This window comes from Durio zibethinus, chromosome 27 (genome assembly GCF_047325235.1).
Source record: "Durio zibethinus cultivar Kanyao isolate XHJ-2024 chromosome 27, ASM4732523v1, whole genome shotgun sequence".
Lineage (NCBI taxonomy): Eukaryota > Viridiplantae > Streptophyta > Magnoliopsida > Malvales > Malvaceae > Durio > Durio zibethinus.
Window position 1 is genome coordinate 14,709,773 of NC_143188.1, and position 15,061 is coordinate 14,724,833.

At 31.8% G+C, this 15,061-nt stretch overlaps 1 protein-coding gene and 2 pseudogenes across 2 annotated transcripts; all 3 read left to right on the forward strand.

The window, feature by feature from the left end:
• Positions 1–1,034: 1,034 nt before the first annotated feature.
• LOC111279762 (disease resistance protein RPV1-like) lies at positions 1,035–5,346 on the forward strand (annotated as a pseudogene). The gene is made up of 5 exons (XR_016334782.1): positions 1,035–1,603; positions 2,173–3,286; positions 3,380–3,655; positions 3,774–4,671; positions 4,758–5,346. The product of XR_016334782.1 is annotated as a disease resistance protein RPV1-like (transcript).
• Positions 5,347–7,819: 2,473 nt separating this feature from the next.
• LOC111279489 (putative xyloglucan galactosyltransferase GT14 pseudogene) lies at positions 7,820–9,163 on the forward strand (annotated as a pseudogene).
• Positions 9,164–10,324: 1,161 nt separating this feature from the next.
• Positions 10,325–14,769, forward strand: LOC111279490 (disease resistance protein RPV1-like). The gene is made up of 5 exons (XM_089756682.1): positions 10,325–10,948; positions 11,491–12,604; positions 12,697–12,972; positions 13,091–14,200; positions 14,287–14,769. Exons 1-5 carry the CDS (start codon positions 10,365–10,367, stop codon positions 14,740–14,742), a joined length of 3,540 nt encoding a protein of 1,179 aa, XP_089612808.1. The 5' UTR covers positions 10,325–10,364; the 3' UTR covers positions 14,743–14,769.
• Positions 14,770–15,061: the final 292 nt, after the last annotated feature.

The window sequence follows — 15,061 nt, forward strand, 5'->3', positions numbered from 1 at the left end:
ACAAGTGGAAAAAAAATTTAATCTCATCCTTTAAATTTATTGAAATCAATAGTTAAAAATATACATAAAACTTTTTTTTGTGTAACTTAATTCTTCTGCATATATATATATATAAATATATATATATATATATATATATATATAATTGGTGGTCTAGGCCTTATAAATTCTAAACCAACAATAACATAGCTATGTAGCGATATCATGTTTTTAACATCTTAAACTAAAACTTTTAAATTAATTGAATTTTTTCCTAAAAAATATATATATATATTTTTTCAACCATATGCATTTTAAGATCAGAAATACATACATATATATATATATATCCTTTTAACAAAAATTCAAAATATAAAAAACTTAAATTTGTATTTTCAAGACCATGTAATAGACTATAATTAACATTGATACATATATGAATCCCGATACAAATATATAATATAATTATATATTATTTGTAAAAAACTTGTATATTATTAGTAAAAATATAGGTATTTTTAGTAAAAAAAACTTAACAAATTTTTTATTGTTAATTAAGTATTTATCAAATTTGAATTATAAATAATATTTTTAATAATTTTTTTTACTTATTATTGATCTTCTCAATGAAATCTATTAATTATTCAATTTTCATTTTTATTTTTAATTTTATTAAATTATTTTTAATAAAAAATTTCACAAATTTCATTTAAATAACTTCTCTGAAAATTTTCATACCTTAATATTTCCTAGCTACCAACGTCTTCTCCTTTGTTATTTCTTCTAACAAAGTAACAATATAAAAAAGGTTTAACTTTACCATTGTCCAACTAATAGTATTTAAGGCATCTTTTGCATGTACTAAAAAAAAACGTTCATAAAGGAGAATAGAGTTGCCTTTATCATTGAAGATAATATTGAAGTCCACATCACTACGCACCCACTCCTCCTTCAAGTCATTTCCCATTAATTTCCATTCCGCGTATGAATTTCTTGGTGAGTTCCTAGTCATTAATTTAAATAGTAACGACTAGTACTGACCCTTGTATTTTAATTTTCAGATGGTTGTACTAAGTTTCCAAAAACCATTTTCTCCATTGCAATTTTTTGTTTGACTTTCCATGGCTGCCAAAGGTTTCCCTGAAGCATCTTCTTCTGTCTTCAAATGGAACCATGATGTCTTTCTAAGTTTCAGAGGTGAAGACACTCGGATGAACTTCACAGATCATCTCTACGCAGCTTTGGTGAGAGATGGAGTGGTTACCTTCAGAGATGACGATGAACTTCCCAGGGGAAAAGACATCTCCTCGGAGCTCCTCAAAGCAATCGAAGAATCAAAACTTTCTATTGTGGTTTTCTGTAAAAACTATGCTTCTTCTAGGTGGTGTCTTGATGAGCTTGTCAAGATTATTGAGTGCAAAAACACAACAGGCCAGGTTGTTATTCCAGTCTTCTACGATGTTGATCCATCTGATGTCCGGAAACAGATCGGAAGTTATGAAGAAGCTTTTGCTAAACACGAAGAACGGTTTAAAGATAAGACGGAAAGGATCAAAAAGTGGAAAGAAGCTCTTATAGAAGCTGGAAATTTATCGGGTTGGAACCTTCGAAACATGGCAAACAGGTAATATTTAATTTTAAAGACGAATCATCCAAAAAATTCTAAGATATATATATATATATATATATATATATATATACATACATCTTCGTTTTTAAATAAAAAATTAAATGAAACTAATATTAATTGCTAGTTAGTGCTATTAAAATTATTATATGCGCCTAATTTTAAATTATTGTAGTCAATTTATATCTAAGTGTAAATTGATTTTTTATGTTTGATGATTTAAACCTTAAAATTAAGAGTGGAAACTCTACCCAAAAAAATGTCTAATTTATTTTTGTTGTAAAGTTGTTTGTTTGAAGTGTATCATGAGAAAATATTATATATATAATTATTGTAATATAATTAATCAATTATAATTTAGTATTATGAAGTGTCCATCAAAAAATTATTTAAACCCCATTTTATATTTAAGTGATGAACTCTTAAATAATATTTGATTATAATTGATTAATTGTAGTATTGTAATCAAGAGAATTATAAAAATTAAATAAACAAAAGTAGGTGTTTACTCATAATCAAATTTTCTTATGTTTTTCTTGTTTCTTTCATTACAAATGATTTCATAGGTATGAATCGAGATTCATCCAAGAGGTTATCAAAGATGTTATGAAAAAATTAAATCGCAACATTCGCAACCGCTTGCACGTCGCCACTCACCCAGTAGCTTTAGAATCACGTGTTGAAAGGGTGATGAAATTATTAGATATTAGATATGAAGAAGTTCGCGTCGTGGGCATCTATGGAATGAGCGGGATGGGTAAGACCACCATCGCTAAAGCTGTCTACAACATGGTTTGCGAAGGATTTGAAGGATGCAGTTTCCTTGCAAATATTAAAGATGACACGCAGCAGCTTAAGTGTCTTGCTAGGATGCAAGAGCAGCTCCTTTCTGATATCTTGAATTGGAAAAAATTCAGGATAGATAATATTGACAGGGGTGTCAATTTAATCAAGGAAAGTTTTTGTTGTAGAAGAGTTTTTATAGTTCTTGATGACTTGGATGAGTCAGCACAATGGAGACCATTAGTTGGTGATCGGAAGTGGTTCGGTCGAGGAAGTAGGATTCTCGTGACAACTAGAGATGAACATTTGCTGACTGAATTAGAGGTGGATGAAAGATACAAGGTTGAACAATTGTATCATGAGGAATCAATTCAACTTTTAAGTTGGTTTGCATTTAGGAGGCCTGATCCAGAAAAAGATTACTTCGAACTTTCCAACAGTTTGGTGGAGTATGCTCAAGGACTTCCCTTAGCTCTTGAAATTTGGGGTTCTTATTTGTTTAAAAGAAGCATACCAGAATGGGAAAGTTTTGTGGAAAAATTACAGAAGGTAGCTCACCAACAAATTCAAAAGAAGCTTAGGATAAGCTTTGACAGACTAGATGATCATTTATTGAAAGCCATGTTTCTTGATATTGCATGTTTCTATATCGGGATGGATAAAGATTATGTGATGACAATGCTAGATGGTTGTGGATTCTTTCCAAAATTTGGTATGAAAGTTCTTCTTGAAAGGTCTCTTATAGCAATTGACCCATATAATCATAAGCTACAAATGCATAACCTACTCCGGGATATGGGAAGAGAGATTGTTTATGAAGTATCACCATTTCACCCATGATATCGTAGCAGGCTTTGGTTTCACCAAGATGTGGTAGATGTATTAACTAAGCACATGGTAAAAAGTTAAATGCATTTCGTAAATAGATCTAAAAATGTACTAGAATTCATACCAATACTAGAATTCATAATATACTTTATTTGTATTTAGGGGATGGAACCGGTGGAAGGTCTCAGCTTAGATGCACCAATACTAGAAGATGACCTTATAAGCACAGAAGCATTTGCAAAGATGATCAACTTAAGATTGCTGAAAATTGATTCTGTACATTTCACTGGTTCCAATGAAAAAATTTCAAAAGAATTAAGATGGCTCTGTTGGTGTCGATGTCCACTAATGGTTTTACTGCCCAATCTTTATCTAGACAACTTGGTTGTTCTTGACATGCAATACAGTAGTATCAAAAAAGTTTGGAAGGAGACAAAAGTAATTAAAATCACTCCCACACTGCTATGTTTTTTCTTTTTATTTTGATATTCTAGATCTTTTTTTCCTTAGCGCATATTATGGATTTACTGTTATTTTCTTTTTCTTATTTCAGCAGGCTCTTCACAAGCTTAAAATACTAGATCTGAGCTATTCGGTATACCTTGGAGAGACACCAAACTTTGCAAAACTCTCAAGCCTACAAAGACTTGAACTTGAAGGTTTAGTTGAAGTTGATCAGTCTATTGGACATCTGGAAAAACTTGAATTCTTGAATTTGGTAAAGTGCAAGAACATAAGTGAACTTCCAGACAGCATTCGCAACTTAAGGTCTCGAGAGACTATGAACCTCAATGGCTGCTCAAAACTTTGTAGTTTGCCAGAGCATTTGGGTAAATTGGAAGCTTTGAGAAAGCTTGTTTTAAGTGGATCTGCTATTACAGAGTTGCCTTCTTCGATCGGACTTTTGAAGAACCTTGAACATCTATCTTTGGCTGGACTTAGAAAAGAGTTACCTTCTAAGTCTTGGTTCTCATACTTTTCCTCATGGATCTCACCAAAACGTAGTGTGGGTTCTTCTTCTTTACTGCTACCAGCAACGTTCTCTCAGTTAAGCTCATTAAGAGAGCTTAATCTTGGTGACCTCAACTTGTCTGACCATGAAATTTCCATTGACTTTGGGATTTTCCATTTTTTGCGGAGATTGGATTTACGGGGAAACAACTTCTGTAACCTACCTGCAGGAATCAGCAAACATCCAAGGTTAGAGAGACTTGTATTGAATGACTGCAAAAACCTTCGATCCATTACAGAGCTTCCTAAAAATTTAAGGGAATTATACGCAGAGCAATGCACATCAATTGAGAGATACCCAAACTTATCAAACATAGGTAGAGATCTTCATAGAATCGCATTTAGTAATTGTCGCGAAGTAGCTGACATTCAAGGTTGGGATTTTCGCTCATTTTATAAATCGTCGTTTTGTTCGCCACTTCGACCAGATCCTAACGAGCCAGAGCTCTTTCTCTATCTCTCTCTGTATACATATAATATATATTATCATGCATGATAATGTTCATAACTACTAGTATTTCTTTAAAACAGAAGTGGTTGTTTTCCAAGTTGAAGTATTTGGAAGCTAACTTCCCAGCAAGAGAGGTGCCAGATTGGTTCGACTATAAAGAAATTGGATCTTCAATACTGTTTTGTATGCCTTCAATCCCGATTGGTTTAGATCGAGGTATGATTGTATGCGCAATCTATTCGGTCAATGAAGAATGTAATGACGAAAGCACTTCTGCAGCTTCTCTTACCATATATTTTAAGAATAAAACAAAGGGCTGTGAGACTTTTGATGTGTCATGTGGTTCCGTCGATGGGAATATATGTCAAGATCATGCGTGGGTGAGTTACATGGCACCTAGTTTTAGAGATGATGTAAAAGCTTTTATCGATGATGTAAACGCTGAAGAAGGAGATGAAATTGAAGTTTCAATTGAGCCGCATGGTGGAATTCTTGTGAAGAAATATGGTATTCATCTGCGAATTCATGGGCAGATGGGGTTAAGTTTTAAGAGCCTTTATTGATTTATTTTATTTATTGTTGAGACCAATATTAATTTTATTAGTTGTCAATATCATAATAGAGAAATATTTTCAGAAATAAATTACATCTTAAAGATTTATTTGCATGATAATTGAGAGGTCAATGATTGAATGATAATTTAATTTTATATATTGAAACAAATATGTTAAAATATTGATATTGAAATTATTGTACAAATATTTTTAAAATATGAAATCATGTTAAAAATAATTGTAAAATTTTTAAAAATTGTAAGTGAAGATGGAAGTTTTAATTTTTATTAGCATTATCTTATTTTTATTTTATTTTTAATTTAATATATTTAAATTAAACCAATAAAATTTCTAACTATGTTATTAATAACCAATACCTTGTAGCCAACCACCTAGCCAAAATCGAATTATTCCAATATTGATGCAGAACAAAGAAGATTGTTGAGCAAGAAGAGCAAAAATCTAGAAGGCAAAAGGTTGGAAAAGTGCACAAAAGTAAAAGGAAGTGTGACTTGTTTCGTTCCGTACAAATTAAGCACACTTGGATTAGTTTCCTTTTTATTTCATGGTTTATGCTTCAGCCTCCAATTCTACATTTGTGTTCTCAGTAGCTTCTAATTCAACGTCTCCCATCTGTTTTCTTATATATGGAGGTAAGAAGAATGAACAAGGTTTGGATCTTGATTCTCAATTTTTTTAGGTGAATTGTTAGGTTTTTAAACTCAAATTTATTATAGTAAAGTTGTTTAGTAACATTTTTATTTTGATAAATTAATTTAAGATTTTTTTACTGTCTATAAACAAGTGATTATGTTTAAGGTTAATAGTATTGTTTGATAAGATACTCATAAGCTACAATTATACATGAAATCATGTTTGTTGACATTTTTCTTTTGTTAAAAAATCAACCACTATTTATTAATTTATCATTTTTAAAATGTTTATCAAATACAATAAAACAAATAAAATTAATTTTAAAAGGTAATAACTGATGCAACAATATAATTATATGCACCCTATAAGAAATTGAAAATATATAAAACCAAAAAATCTGCTTAATTTTTCTCCATAATTTAGAATAAAAATATATAATTATATGTTTTTATTTAGTTATTGATTTTTTTTTGCATTAAATTCAGAATTTAAATCTTTGCAAATGAGTATAAATTTTTCTTTATAGCATGATTTTAGTCTCGATTACAAGATTCATTACCACCTAATATGCATGGCACCTTTTATTTGAAATATTCAAACTTGCCTCTATCAATCATTGACCATATTATTGCCACTAAGCAATAATTTTGGTTTCCATAATTTCATATAGTAATTTTTTTAATTTAAAATTTTAAGTTTTGATTAAAAAAATATGAAATAGGCGCTAATAAAGTCAACAATTATATAGTAAAAAAATAAAGAATTTTGAAATATTGGTTGTAAAAAAAATATAAAAATTATAAAAAAAATGATTTTAAGTGAAATAATTTGTAAAAAAAATTCAATTTTAACGATAATAACGATAAATATTAATAATAATGATAAATATTAATAATTTAAATTTTATTTTAATATAATATAAGTAAATTTTGATAATTTTTTTTATAAGTTTGATTGTGATAACTTTTGATAAAATTTTGTAACCTCTAACACAATTTTGGTAACCTTTAAAATTAATTTGGTAACTTATAATATAATTTTGATAGCTATTAATAACATTTTTTGTAATCTCTTGATGTAGTTTTAGTAATTAACCTTCTAATAACTTATAATATATTTTTAGTAACATTAATAAAATTTTTGTAATTATATATTTAACAATTCTTTACGGTAAAAAAGTGTAATTTCAATTCTAATATAAGGTAATTTTTTTTTTATATAATAACAATATTGTTTCATTTAAATTTAAAATTTTTTTACTAATTTTTTTATTAAATAGGTTAATGATAAGTTTATCCTAATTTTTCAAGATAAAATTTTTTATTTCATTTTGTTAATTAAAAATGTTTAATTTCTAATAACTTTAAGTATAAAACTTTTTTTAATAATTGATAATTAAATTATTATTAATTTATTATTCTTTCTAGGTGACATTTTAGCTCAGCTAGATGGGAATGCCTCTTACTTGGCACGTCAAAATATGTGTCAATTTGCCTGAGAGGGATATACCCTTAAAACATAAGAAAAAGAGATCGATGAACGACAAAAGTTGGGAGTGATTCGCATTTGTGCTCTGCTCAAGTCAAAGTTTGGTCTAGGAAAAGGAAGGAGAATAAAGGCTTAAAAGCTAAGAGTCTAGTATATTTAGAAATGTCTAGATGAAGCTATTTATACCCATGTGATGAGAGATCTTGTGTCTAGATAGACCAAGGTTAGCATAGGAGATTAAGGTTAATTTTATAAGCTTGAGCTGAGTTGACAGTTGCCTGTTCACCCAAGGCATACAAGTCAACACCCTAAGGCACTAACTGGCAGGTTACTCAAATAGCGGAGTTGATGTGGACCCGAGATTTCAGATTAATACGACATGTTAGCTGGTTGAAATTATCAAAATGACCTCATTTGTCAGTTGATTTATACAAGGAAATGTCTAATTTATCCTTTGGACACTAAAATGCCCTTAGAGTTCCATTGTTTTATTCCTTTTATTACTCTATCTTCGTCCGTTCTCCTTTGGGAAGATTGAGGAGTTCGTTTATTTCTCTAGCAGTTATAGCTCAAAGTATCAGCCAATTAATTTTTCTAGAAATTCAATTGATACTAAAACTCCATTAGACAACTCAAAGAAGAAGATTTCTAGTTTTGTTGGTTAAAATTCAATGAAGATGTGCTCAAAGATTGTCAGCTGATTACGAGGGCCACTGATAAATCCAGTATGTGTTCATATATAGAAAACTCTGGTTTAGGTCCTCAGATTGAAAGTTCTGATGCTTTGGATTTATGGAATCGCAGTTGGTTTTCAACAAACCAATTCTTACTTGAGGTTATTTTCCATAACAGAATGACGAAATACAAGTGCTTAACCAATGAATTGACCCTCGTCTCTGCTATTTTTGTGCCATATTATGCTGGTCTGGACCTTCGCTATCTATGGGGATTTAATACCTTTATGAGAGATTCATCTGGCCTTGATTTGGTTAAATGGCTTGCTGGAAAACCTGAATTGAAAAGAATGCAGGGTGAGGATCATTTCCTGATTTCAGGGTGGATTGCTCACGATTTCAGGAGACAATCAAACAGGAAGTCTGATTGGGGCAGCAACTTCAGGTTCCTGCCAGAATCTGAGAAAATGTCCATGTTGACAATTGAATCAGGATCCTGGAAATATGATTTTGCTGTACCAACCCCACATACTTCCATCCTTCAACAGATACAGATGATTTTCAATGGCAGGAACTCATGAGAATCCAAAACCGGCCTTTCTTATTCTCCTTTGTTGGTGCCCCAAGATCCAGACATAAAGGCTTAATAAGGAGTGAGATTATCAGCCAATGTCAAGCTTCGAACAATTGATGCAATTTACTAGACTGTGGTTCCATTGGGCATAAATGTGATGATCCAGTTAATCTGATGAAGCTGTTTCAAAGTTCAGTGTTTTACTTGCAACGTCTAAGGGATTCATTGACAAGAAGGTCAACTTTTGATTCCATTTTGGCTAGTTGTATTCCACTCTTTTTCCATCCAGGGAGTGGTATTCACAATATGTATGGCATTAACCAAAAAAACATACCAAGTATTCAGTGTTCATATCACCAAAGAAATTGAGACTAGGAAAAGTTCGCATTAACCAGACGTTGCTTCAAGTTTCGAAGGATGAAGAATAAGCAATGAGAGAAGAGGTCATAAGATTGATTCCAAGGATTATTTATGCCGATCCTCGGTCTAGATTTGAGACTGTTGAAGATGCATTTGATTTAGCAAAGGGAATTCCAAAGAGAATAGAGACATTAAGAAAGGTAAGTAGAAATTTAAAAATCATTTGTACATTTCAAAGTTTTAAACTATAGTAGGTGAAAATTTTGTGATTGTAAACCAAATCGGATATAAATGTTCAATTTATTTTTCCCAGGTAATTCTCACAGAATTTGTACATGTAGCGATTTACTTTGATCACCAAAGTATGCAACTGCCACCATGTGTGCTAGCTTTGAGCCAGCAATGTGGAGGCACTTTTAGCTTCCAAAGTCAATTTATGCCAAGTGGATGAAATAGGATGAAATCCTAACCAAGTCTGATTCAAAATAAATGCATTTTGGTGATCTACATTAAACTTAAATATAGTCATTTGTAAATTTATATAATTTTGTTTCATATCAAATATATATAAAATAAAAAAAATATTATTTACAAGTCAAATATATAATATATATTTTTTATTTTTTTAAAATTTTAAGTTATATTATTTTTATATTATATCTACGTATTTTATGCCAAATTATCTAATGAAATTAAACCCAAATCCAAATAATGGGAAAGTGTATAGCACAATCTCTCGCCCTCCAATGTTGACTTGTTTGTAACATTCCCCGAAGCCAATGAGGACAGTGTGAAAGACGATTAAAGTTCAATTTCGGAATACAAAAATCTCCTTAGTCAGGTATCGATCAGCGCCCCCTTGGTAAAACGTTTGTACTGGGACTGATAACGAGTCTCTATTCTCTGGAGTCGTGGCCTAGAAGAAAAGTATCCACTTCTTGAGGACGTCAAGGTTGACAAGTTCTAAAGTTGACAAGTTACAAGGGTGAAAATTTTTATTAGGCTTTAGTACTGTATTTTATCATAATTAATTACAACAATTGACAAATTAAAATACAATTAAATAATAAAATTTATATACAATGAAATTTGCACCTAAAATCCTAATATTCTATATTTTTATATATATTATGAATGCATTTCGATCACTTTATTATATATAATGATTTAAGTTAAATTAATAAAATGCGAACGACGAAAGCAGGTTGAATCGAAAAGATAATATTGAAGTCTACATCACTGTACATCCACTACTCCTCAAAGTCATTTTTCATTAATTTTCATTCCGCGTATGAATTGGTCAGACAAAATGATTTAATGAACCTGATAGTAACTCTCCCAAAAAAAAAAATTGCATTAATTTGAATAGTAACAATTAGTAATGACCCTTATTTGTAATTTTCAGATGGATGTACTAAGTTTCCACAAACCATTTTCTCCATCGCATTCTTTTGTTTGTTCCATGGCTGCCAAAGGTTTCTCCGAAGCATCTTCTTCTGGCTTCAAATGGAACCATGATGTCTTTCTAAGTTTCAGAGGCGAAGACACTCGGAAGAACTTCACGGATCATCTCTATGCAGCTTTGGTGAGAGATGGAGTGGTTACCTTCAGAGATGACGATGCACTTCCCAGAGGAAAAGACGTCTCTTCGGAGCTCCTCAAAGCAATCGAAGAATCAAAACTTTCTATGGTGGTTTTCTCTAAAAACTATGCTTCTTCCAGGTGGTGTCTTGATGAGCTTGTCAAGATTATTGAGTGCAAAAACACAACAGGCCAGGCTGTTATTCCAGTCTTTTACGATGTTGATCCATCTGATGTCCGGAAACAGATCGGAAGTTATGAAGAAGCTTTCGCTAAACACGAAGAACAGTTTAAAGATAAGATGGAAATGATCAAAAAATGGAGAGAAGCACTTATGGAAGCTGGAAATTTATCGGGTTGGGACCTTCGAAGCATGGCAAACGGGTAATATTTAATTTTTAAGATGAATCATCCAAAAATTTTAAAAAATATATATGTGTGTACATCTTCGTTTTTAAATAAAAAAATTAAATGAAACTAATTTTAATTGCTAGTTAGTGCTATTAAAATTATTATGTGCGCCTAATTTTAAATTCTTGTAGTCAATTTATATCTTAATATAAATTGTTTTTTTATGTTTGACGATTTAAATGTTAAAATTAATCGTGAAATACCTGAAAAAAGTGACTAATTTATTTTTGTTGTAAAATTGTCTGTTTGAAGAGTATAATGAGAATATATCATAGATAATTATTGTAATATAATTAATCAATTATAATTGAGTATTGTGAAGTGTCCATCAAAAAATTATCGAAATCTCATTTATATATTAAGTGATGAATCTTAAATAATATTTATGATAATTGATTAATTGTAGTATTGTAATCAAGATAATTAAAACTATTATATAACCAAAAGTGAGTGTTTACTGATAATCAAATTTTCTTATGTTTTTTTTGTATTCTTTATTGTAAATGATTTCACAGATATGAATCGAAATTCATTCAAGAGATTGTCGATGATGTTATCAAAAAATTAAACCGCAATATTCACAATATCTTGCACGTCGCCACTTATCCAGTAGGTCTAGAATCACGTATCAAAAGGGTGATGAGATTATTAGATATTAGATCTGAAGAAGTTAGCGTAGTGGGCATCTATGGAATGAGCGGGATAGGTAAGACTACCATCGCAAAAGCTGTCTACAACCTAATGGTCTGTGAAGGATTTGAAGGATGCAGTTTCCTTTCAAATATTAAAGATGAATCGCAGCAACCTAATGGTCTTGCTAGGATGCAAGAGAGGCTCCTTTCTGATATCTTGAATGGGAAAAAATTCAAGATAGATAATATTGACAGGGGTGTCAATTTAATCAAGGAGAGGCTTTGTTGTAGAAGAGTTTTTATAGTTCTTGATGACTTGGATGAGTCAGCACAATGGAGACCAATAGTTGGTGATCGGAAGTGGTTCGGTCGAGGAAGTAGGATTCTCGTCACAACCAGAGATGAACATTTGCTGACTGAATTAGAGGTGGATGAAAGATATAAGGTTGAACAATTGAATCATGAGGAATCAATTCAGCTTTTAAGTTGGTATGCATTTAGGAGGCCTGCTCCAGAAAAAGATTACTTCAAACTTTCCAATAGTTTGGCGGAGCATGCTCAAGGACTCCCCTTAGCTCTTGAAATTTGGGGTTCTTATTTGTTTAAAAGAAGTCAACCAGAATGGGAAAGTTTTGTTGGAAAATTACGAAAGGCACCTCACCAACAAATTCAAAAGAAGCTTAGGATAAGCTTTGACACACTAGATGATGATCTTCTGAAAGCCATATTTCTTGATATTGCATGTTTCTATGTTGGGATGGATAAAGATTATGTGATGACAATACTAGATGGTTGTGGATTCTTTCCAGAAATTGGTATGAAAGTTCTTCTTGAAAGGTCTCTTATAGCAGTTAACCCATTTAATAAGCTAGAAATGCATAACCTACTCCGAGACATGGGAAGAGAGATTGTTCATGAAGTATCACCATCTCACCCAGGATATCGCAGCAGGCTTTGGTTTCACCAGGATGTAGTAAATGTATTAACGAAACACATGGTAAAAAGTTAAATGCATTTCGTAAATAAATCTAAAAATGTACTATATGCTACACTTAACTAGAATTAGTAATATTCTTTATTTGTATTTAGGGGACGGAGGCTGTGGAAGGTCTCAGCTTAGGTGTGCCAGCACTAGAAGATGATCTTATAACCACCAAAGCATTTGCAAGGATGATCAACTTAAGATTGCTGGAAATCGATTCTGTACATTTCATCGGTTCCTATGAAAAAATTTCAGAAGAATTAAGATGGCTCTGTTGGCGTCGATGTCCTCTAATGGTTTTACCGCCCAATCTTTATCTAGACAACTTGGTTGTTCTTGACATGCAATACAGTAGTATCAAAAAAGTTTGGAAGGAGACAAAAGTAATTAAAATCACTCTCACAATGCTATGTTTTTTCTTTTTATTTTGACGTTCTAGATCTTTTTTTCCTTAGCGCATATTATGGATTTACTGTTATTTTCTTTTTCTTATTTCAACAGGCTCTTCACAAGCTTAAAATACTAGATCTGCGCTATTCGGTATACCTTGGAGAGACACCAAACTTTGCCAAAATCTCAAGCCTACAAAGACTTGAACTTGAAGGTTGCACAGGTTTAGTTGAGGTTGATCAATCTATTGGACATCTGGAAAAACTTGAATTCTTGAATTTGGCAGAGTGCAAGAACATAAGTGAACTTCCAGACAGCATTTGCAACTTAAGATCTCTTGAGACAATGAACCTCAATGGCTGCTCGAAACTTTGTAGTTTGCCAGAGCATTTGGGTAAACTGGAAGCTTTGAGAAAGCTTGTTTTAAGTGGATCTGCTGTTACAGAGTTGCCTACTTCGATCGGACTTTTGAAGAACCTTGAAGATCTATCTTTGGCTGGACTTAGAAAAGAGTTACCTTCTAAGTCTTGGTTCTCATACTTTTTCTCATGGATCTCACCAAAAATTAGTGTGGGTTCTTCTTCTTTACTGCTACCAGCGACGTTCTCTCAGTTAAGCTCAGTAAGAAAGCTTAATCTTTGTGACCTCAACTTGTCTGACCATGAAATTTCCATTGACTTTGGGAGTTTCCATTTTTTGTGGAGCTTGAATTTAGGGGGAAACAACTTCTGTAACCTACCCGCAGGAATCAGCAACCATCCAAGGTTAGAGAGACTCGTATTGAATAACTGCAAAAACGTTCGATCCATTACAGAGCTTCCTAAAAATTTAACGGTCTTATACGCAAAGCATTGCACATCAATTGAGAGATACCCAAACTTATCAAACATAGGTAGAAAACTTTTTAGAGTCGCAATTAGTAATTGTCCCAAAGTAGCTGACATTCAGGGTTGGGATTGTCGCTCATTTCATAAATTGTTTTCTTGTTGGCCTCTTGGACGAGATCTTAACCACCCAGAGGTCTCTCTCTATCTCTCTTTATACGCAAAGCAATGCACATCAATTGAGAGATACCCAAACTTATCAAATATAGGTAGAAAACTTTTTAGAGTCTCAATTAGCAATTGTCGCGAAGTAGCTGACATTCAAGGTTGGGATTTTCGCTCAATTCATAAATTGTCTTCTTGTGGGCCTCTTGGACGGGATCTTAACCAGCAAGAGGTCTTTCTCTATCTCTCTCTTTATACGTATAATGTATATTATCATGCATGATAATGTTCATAACTACTAGTATTTCTTTGAAACAGAAGTCGTTGTATTCCAACTTTAGGTATTTGGAAGCTAACTTCCCAGCAAGAGAGTTGCCAGATTGGTTCGACTATAAAGAAATTGGATCTTCAATACTGTTTTGTATGCCTTCAATCCCTATTGGTTTAGATCGAGGTATGATTGTGTGCGCAATCTATTCGGTCAATGAAGAATGTAATGACGAAAGCACTTCTGGAGCTTCTTTTACCATATATTTTAAGAATAAAACAAAGGGCTGCCAGACTTTTGATAGGTCACATCATGGTTCCCTCGATGGGAATATATTGCAAGATCACGCGTGGGTGAGTTACATGGCACCTGGTTTGATCGATGATGTAAACGCTTTTATCGATGATGTAAACGCTGAAGAAGGAGATGACATTGAAGTTTCAATTAAGCCGCATGGCGGAATTCTTGTGAAGAAATGTGGTATTCATCTGCGAACTCATGGGTAGATGGGGTTAAGTTTTAAGAGCCTTTATTGATTTATTTTATTTATTGTCGAGACCAATATTAATTTCATTAGTTGTCAATATCATAATTGAGAAATATTTTCAAAAATAAATTGCATCTTAAAGATTTATTTGCATGATAATTGAGAGGTCAATAATTGAATGATAGTTTAATTATATATCTATTTATATATAAAAATATGAATTCTAAAACTTTTAAAAGTGAACGACATAAATATACTTACAAATTTTAAGAAATAACAAATTTATCTTTAAATTTTTAGCATTTTTTATTTATGTATTAAAGATTATTTTTCATTAA

What these genes read in the sequence shown, in the direction of transcription:
- LOC111279490 (XM_089756682.1), top strand. Translation starts at nt 10,365, where the DNA reads ATGACCCTTATTTGTAATTTTCAGATGGATGTACTAAGTTTCCACAAA. An exon ending in CTTCGAAGCATGGCAAACGG is followed by an intron (nt 10,949 to 11,490) that starts GTAATATTTAAT and finishes ATGATTTCACAG; the next exon opens with ATATGAATCGAAATTCATTC. An exon ending in AAGTTTGGAAGGAGACAAAA is followed by an intron (nt 12,973 to 13,090) that starts GTAATTAAAATC and finishes TTATTTCAACAG; the next exon opens with GCTCTTCACAAGCTTAAAAT.